General features: G+C 41.0%; 1 protein-coding gene across 2 annotated transcripts in view; it reads left to right on the top strand.

The window, feature by feature from the left end:
* The first annotated feature begins 1155 nt into the window (after positions 1–1155).
* dpysl3 (dihydropyrimidinase like 3) overlaps positions 1156–7123 on the top strand; it is a 57058-nt gene continuing 51090 nt past the window's right edge. For both annotated transcript variants that reach the window (XM_062048706.1, XM_062048707.1), the window contains exon 1: positions 1156–1337. In XM_062048706.1, coding sequence (XP_061904690.1) covers positions 1299–1337 — 39 coding nt within the window. In that variant the 5' untranslated portion in view covers positions 1156–1298. The remainder of the gene's footprint in view (positions 1338–7123) is intronic.

Consider the following 7123-nt stretch of genomic DNA (forward strand, 5'->3'; position numbering starts at 1 on the left):
TACCTCATCATACGTTTTCGTGCCCGGCTTCTCTGGGGCGATGAGGCTGCGCAGTAGACCGTACGTCGCCGGTCCCATCACGCTGAAAAACACCGGCAGCTTCCTCCCCTCATTCAGTCCATTTGCTGCCACGAAGTGCTCAAACCTCTCCACGTATGTCGACCACTGCTCCGTCGACTCATCAAAGGCGTCCATCTGTCCCAGGATGCCCGCCATGCTCGCAGGTCGTCCCGACGTGAGTCGTACCCCCGCTGCTATGCGGAGCTAATGCTAACAAAGCTAAGCTAACGCTAGCCGTCGATGAACTCCGCGGATTCGCCGCCACCCGCCTCTTAATCCGTCGGCAGGCGCATCCGTGCTCGTCGACAATTATTGTATACTGACTGTTAGTATGTAACACTAACAGTCATCCTCCTATTTCACCTTATCTATGTAATCACGAGAGCCGAGTCGGGAGCTGGTGTAGACGTTAGACAGCTTTATTGCCACACGCCGAACGGAAGTTCAACCCAACATATATGAACCCACCTGGCACTCCCCCTGGTGGTCACTGGGTGTAACCATGCAGACAAAACATACAGCTCAATACACAACAATAATCATAACATAACATTCTCATATAATATGTTAATTTGCTTTCTTTAAGTAAAAAAAAAGGTCAAAGACAAAGCTATTCGGTTTCTTGTGAGTATATACACTTCACTGCCGATGTGGCGCCAGATTGGTTAGGGCCAGGCCTGGATATTATACATGTGGGCCCATAGATATAAATCTTGTTAAAAGTAGTTTTGATGTAGCAAGCTACTTTTGCAGTGTAGCTTGTTATAATTCTCCCGGGATACATTTAATTGAGAGTAACTTGTAGCTTAGTAGCTTACTACATTTTCCAAGTAGTGATAGTAATAGTAATATTTACAACACAAGATGAACAAAATCAAACCGGCAACAATATTAGAAAAACGTATTTCAATATTACTTTTAGATTATCAGTATTAGCAAAAAAAACCACTTTTATTTTCACGCATTCAATTTTGTTCACTAAACTACATTGTCATTCTGACTTTAAAAAGTACTCTCGGTCGCCCTCGAGCGGCCATTAAGCGCCACTGCTTTCATTGCAATTTGAGGGCGGGGCTGCTATGTTCGCTCCATCGACGCGGCAACACTTCGCCAGTGTGTATGTGTGTGTGTGTGCGTGTGTGTTACTGCCTTACTGACAGAACATTCCACATCCAGCATCCATCCAGGAAGGAATCCTATTCTTATCTTCGTCGCTCCCTCTTTTCCAAAAAGACGCCATGTCTTATCAAGGCAAAAAGAACATCCCGAAGATCACGGTGAGTAGTTCACGACCCGTCACGGAATGTAGGAACTTTGATAGCCGGTTAAAAAATAAAATAAAAAAATCACTGCATTGTGTTAAATCAAAACGTTTTGTTTGACCCCCCAAAAATGTGCTATTATTCACATCGGGCGTCATGGTGCAGTGAGGACATGGTGGTGCACATATAGGCGTTTTCTTAAAGCTGTCCTGCCTCGTCTTTGTTGAGGGACTCGCCCAGAAACATCAATTGAATTGAATCCAACACTGTAGCAAAATCATTTAGCACATGTATTTAACCGTACTTCACATCTAAACGACTTAAATTATTTGTATTCCTTTTCGTTCATTTCTGTAAGCCTCTTGGTGCCGTTTTTGCTCCACAGTCATGACATCACATTGACTCCATAAGCACGTTGCTAAACAATAAAAGGCGATAAATACATTTTCCGATGCGAATGTTGTATTGATGTTGTAGGCTTGTGTGCTGCAGCAGGGTGGGTGAGGGGGGGGGGGGGGGGGTGAGGATGGGGCGGGACACGCCCATTTTTTTGATGCTCTAAAAGAGTGGTTTTAATTGTGTGTGGAAGAAGAGAGCGATTGTGGAGGTTGAAAGGATGCCAGTTGGACAGCTGCGGTGCTGGTTTGTCCTCCAGCTGCAGACCTCGTCGTCTTCCTCTTTGTGCGTGTGTGTGTGTGCGTGTGTGTGTATGTGCGTGTGATGCTGGCCGGTTTTCATTGTTGCTCGGCCTTTGTCTCTCGGCTTTTGCACACATTGCTACAAAGTACCTAAATGTGCATCTTCAATTAAAGTGATAATGTGTTCCGGAGTCAAACCGCAACCATATTTCTGTACGGATAATGTGAAGCAAACCCCAACATTTTACAAGTGTAATAATCAGGAATGATAAGACACGGGGCGCGGCCGTGCTGGCAACTTGCGGGGTCCGGGTTCGATCCCTGCTTCCTCCATCCTAGTCGCTGCTGTTGTGACACTTTACCCACCTGCTCCCCCAGTGTCTAACCTGACTCTCGCCAGATCCTTGTAGTTCGCTGAGCTCCACACAAGGATCTGGGACTTCTCAATAGGAGATGTGTACAGCTCTACTAATGGACATTGGAGTGTTACTTTCAATCAAAGGCACAATTAAAGTATTGCTAGAAACATAATTTTATATGGGACTTTATTGTATTATATGTATAGTACATGTTCCAAAAAGAAAAAAGCATAAAACACCACCAGAATTAGAGATATTACAAGTCAAAGTGATGAAGCTTAGTGTTACGCTCATGACTTGGTGTAACTAAACATTACCTATAAGATGAAGGCAATTGCATTTTATTGATATTTGATATTTGAAATGTATTCAATGTTTATAAATGAATATTTAAATATACTAAATGTAAAAAAGGGAATAAATATTCAAAATAAGATCATTAAATGAAATCTACGTAGTTTGGTTACACCATCATGAGCGCAACACAAGGTTGTAAAAGTTTCAACTACAATTCTAAATAAGATGTCAAAAGCAAACTGAAATCAAATACACACAGCTTAAAGATTGATCAATACCTATTTAAATTTAGTAATACATTAATATGATGATTTATCAAAATATAAAAGAAATATACCTGAACAGAACGCTCATGATGGTTACACCAAAAAGTAACACTATGAGTTTTTGGGGCATTTTTATCCTATTTCCAAGCATCTCCTTTTTATTATCGTTGATTTTAAATGGTCAAACTAATGCATATTATATACGTATGCCCTAGTAAATAAAATAAAAAAATCATATTTATTTTGATTGTCACATTTTGAAGTACATTTGTGCAGGTGGGTGTGAATGTACCCATTACCAGAGCTGTACACAGATGCATTTCAGAAAAAAAAGTCCTTGTAAGTGATTGGATAAACCACTTGTCCGTTATCTTGAATGACGTGCCACTTCAACCACTCACATCCAAATCAACCCGTGACGCTGATGAGAGCGATGCTGGGAAATCCGAAACAGAACAGCCGACATATTGGATAACGACCGAGCGAAAATAATTAATATTTGATAGATTAGACAAAACAGTTGCAATAGCAGAACCAATGTCAGCACACGACTCCTCGCTGTCTGCCGCCATTGTTGTTTGAATCAAACAGTCGCTTCGGCGCTATGTCACATCTATGAAATCCCGCCCGGCGATCCTGATTGGTTCATTCTTTTTTTTGCTATCTGGAAGGAGTTTGCATTGCCCTTGAGCCCAGATCCTTGTGTGGAGCTCAGCGAACTACAAGGATCTGGTGAGAGTCAGGTTACCAAGTGTCACCCACACGGGTTTAAATGTAACTTAGATAATGGGTTTCACTATGTAAAGCGCTTTGAGTCACTAGAGAAAAGCGCTATCCATTCATCTTCTTCCGCTTATCCGAGGTCGGGTCGCGGGGGCAGCAGCCTAAGCAGGAAAGCCCAGACTTTCCTCTCCCCAGCCACTTCGTCCAGCTCTTCCCGGGGGGTCCTGAGGCATTCCCAGGCCAGCCGGGAGAGATAGTCTTCCCAACGTGTCCTGGGTCTTCCCCGTGGCCTCCTACCGGTCAGACGTGCATTAAACACCTCCCTAGGGAAGCGTTCGGGTGGCATCCTGACCAGATGCCCGAACCACCTCATCTGGCTCCTCTCGATGTGGATGAGCAGCGGCTTTACTTTGAGCTCCCCCCGGATGGCAGAGCTTCTCACCCTATGTCTAAGGGAGATCCCCGCCACCCGGCAGAGGAAACTCATCTTTGCCGCTTGTACCCGTGATCTTGTCCGTTCGGTTATGACCTAAAGCTCATGACCATAGGTGAGGATGGGATAAATTGACCGGTAAATTGAGAGCTTTGCCTTCCGGCTCAGCTCCTTCTTCACCACAACGGATCGATACGGCGTCCGCATTACTGAAGACGCCGCACCGATCTGCCTGTCGATCTCACGATCCACTCTTCCCTCACTCGTGAACAAGACTCCGAGGTACTTTAACTCCTCCTCTTGCATTGCCTTCGAGCCCAGATCCTTGTGTGGAGCTCAGCGAACTGCAAGGATCTGGCGAGAGTCAGGTTACCAAGTGTCACCCACGCAGGTTTAAATGTAACATAGATAATGGGTTTCACTATGTAAAGCGCTTTGAGTCACTAGAGAAAAGCGCTATGTAAATAATAATTCACTCTTACATAACACAATGTGCCGCAGGAGCTAGCACGGGGGTCAGCAACCCGCGGCACTCGAGCCGCATGCGGCTCTTTAGTGCCGCCCTAGTGGCTCCCTGAAACATTTTTTAAAAATTATTTTTTTGTTTTAGTATGTTTTTTGTTTGAGGACAAACATGACACAAACCTTCCCAGTTGTTAGAAAGCCCATTGTTTAATATGTTTGTGTGTATGCTTCACTGATGAGAGTATTTGGTAAACATCATTTTGTCCTACTAATGTCGGTGGTTCTTGAACTCACCATAGTGTGGACTGTGACGCAACAGTTTTTTACATGTAAAATCTTCCACTCCTCCTTTCTCTCATTTTGTCCACCAAATGTTTTATACTGTGAGTGTGTGCACAAAGGTGAGCTTTGTTGATGTTATTGACTTGTGTGGAGCGCTAATCAGGCATATTTGGTCAGTGCATGACCGCAAGCTAATCAATGCTAACATGCTATTTAGGTTAGCCGTATGTACATGTTGCATCATAATGCCTCATTTGTAGCTATATTTGAGCTCATTTAATATCCTTTACTTTTATCCTCTTTGTAGATTGTAATACATCTATTAAAAGAAGACAGCCTGCTGTTTCCTTGAACTTAGACATACACATCTATACCTTTGGACATTAAAAGCCAGTAAAACTCAGGCTAGTATTGGTGATACCCATCCTAATACGATACTTTTTGCCTAAATTTAAAACGTTGTTTATTCTAAATAATAACATGTCTCATAGCAAAACAAATACAAGACAGTTATTTATTAATTTCAAACCATGAAATATATTGAGTTAGTGGCATGAATAACAATATAATTAAGCTAATAAAACATGAACAAAAACAGGACAAAATCATAGAAAGTACAAAAAAATAGTGTTTCTAACCATAAAAAAAAAGAAAAGAAATGAGAGGAATAATAAAAGCATTAAATAATTTAGTATAAAAATGTATTCACAATTCAGTTACATGAACATGTTAATGTGAAAATACTGAAGATGTAAACAACACTCAACAAAAGCATTGCCTCATTCACAAGTTACTTTTTTACACTGTGTTCCTGCTAATAATACACATTATCTCAAATACCTAAAGTATCAAAAGTATCGATATTTTGATTTGAGATGATATATTTCAGCATTGATCCGCACATCATTAGACGGCAGTTAAAAAGGAGTGTTCAAACCTTGCAGAGCTGTTGCGCCAGGTGGATTAACTTGAATCATGGCTCTTACACGAGAGATGTCACTTGAAACACATTTCTTCAAGAAGGTTACATCATCACACAATGTTGCAAAATATGTTGATTGTTCACAGTCAGCTGTGTCTAAAATCTGGACCAAGCACAAACAACATGGCAAGCATAGTGGTAGACGATGGAAAAGCTAAACAAAAGCTGTCATTCATATTTAAACATAAAAAACAAGGTTACAAAGGTCTGAGGAAAAGCAATGGATGACTGGATGAAAGTCATATTTAGTGATGAATCGTGAATCTGCAATGGGCAAGGTGATGATGCTGGAACTTTTGTTTGGTTCCGTTCCAATAAGATTTATGAAGACGACAGCCTGAAGAAAACATTCACATTTCCACAGTCATTGATGGCATGGGGCTGCATGTCAGGTAATGATGGCTGCCATTACATCTTCAATACATGCACATTTTGGACACTTGCCTTATTCCATCAATCGAAACGATGTTTGGGGATGATGACATCATTTTCACGATGTCATTGAGCAAAAACGATTACAACTTTCCTTGAAGAAAGACACATAAGGTCAATGTCATGACCTGCAAATAGTCCATTTAAAAAATATGTATGTTTTTTGGGAGCATAATTTGTTATTTCTGAAATGTCATATCTGTGTATCGTCCTGATAGCCAGTGCACTCTGCAATATACCTTTTATTGGCATATTTTTCTCATGAAATTTATAACTCTGACCAAATGATTATGAAAATAAATGATTAAACCTCGAATCTTGTAACAAATGTCACCGCAGAGGACGCTGGCTCTCGGCAGAATATATACAGTAACTCAAATTTTCTTCACTTTTAATAACCATTTAGAACCACACTACAGATCCAATATTGTAATAGCAGTCAGGAGAAAACTGCCCTGTCAGCATTAATATTGCTGACGGGTAGCAACATTTTAAAGCACATGTAGATAAATCTCCAGTAAATAAAGCTGCTGGATGCTGACCAACTCATGAAAAAAAACAACATCATAGGGTTGCCTACAGCCAAAGCTGTCACTGTTGATGGTTGTTGGTGCTAATTCAAGATTCAGACTTAGACTTAGACAAACTTTATTGATCCACAAGGGAAATTGTTCCACACAGTAGCTCAGTTACAAAGGACAACACTGCAAAAAGTCAGTGTTCAAAAACAAGAAAAAAAAAAAAAATTAGGGGTATTTTATTTGAACTAAGCAAAATTATCTGCCAACAGAACAAGAACATTTTGCCTTTTAAATACTTTACAAAACAAGTGAAATTAGCTAACCTCAATGAACCCAAAAATACCTTAAAATAAGTATACCGGTATTCTCACTAATAACAACCGTACTACTACATGAGTATGTA

Source organism: Entelurus aequoreus, linkage group LG05 (genome assembly GCF_033978785.1).
Source record: "Entelurus aequoreus isolate RoL-2023_Sb linkage group LG05, RoL_Eaeq_v1.1, whole genome shotgun sequence".
NCBI lineage: Eukaryota > Metazoa > Chordata > Actinopteri > Syngnathiformes > Syngnathidae > Entelurus > Entelurus aequoreus.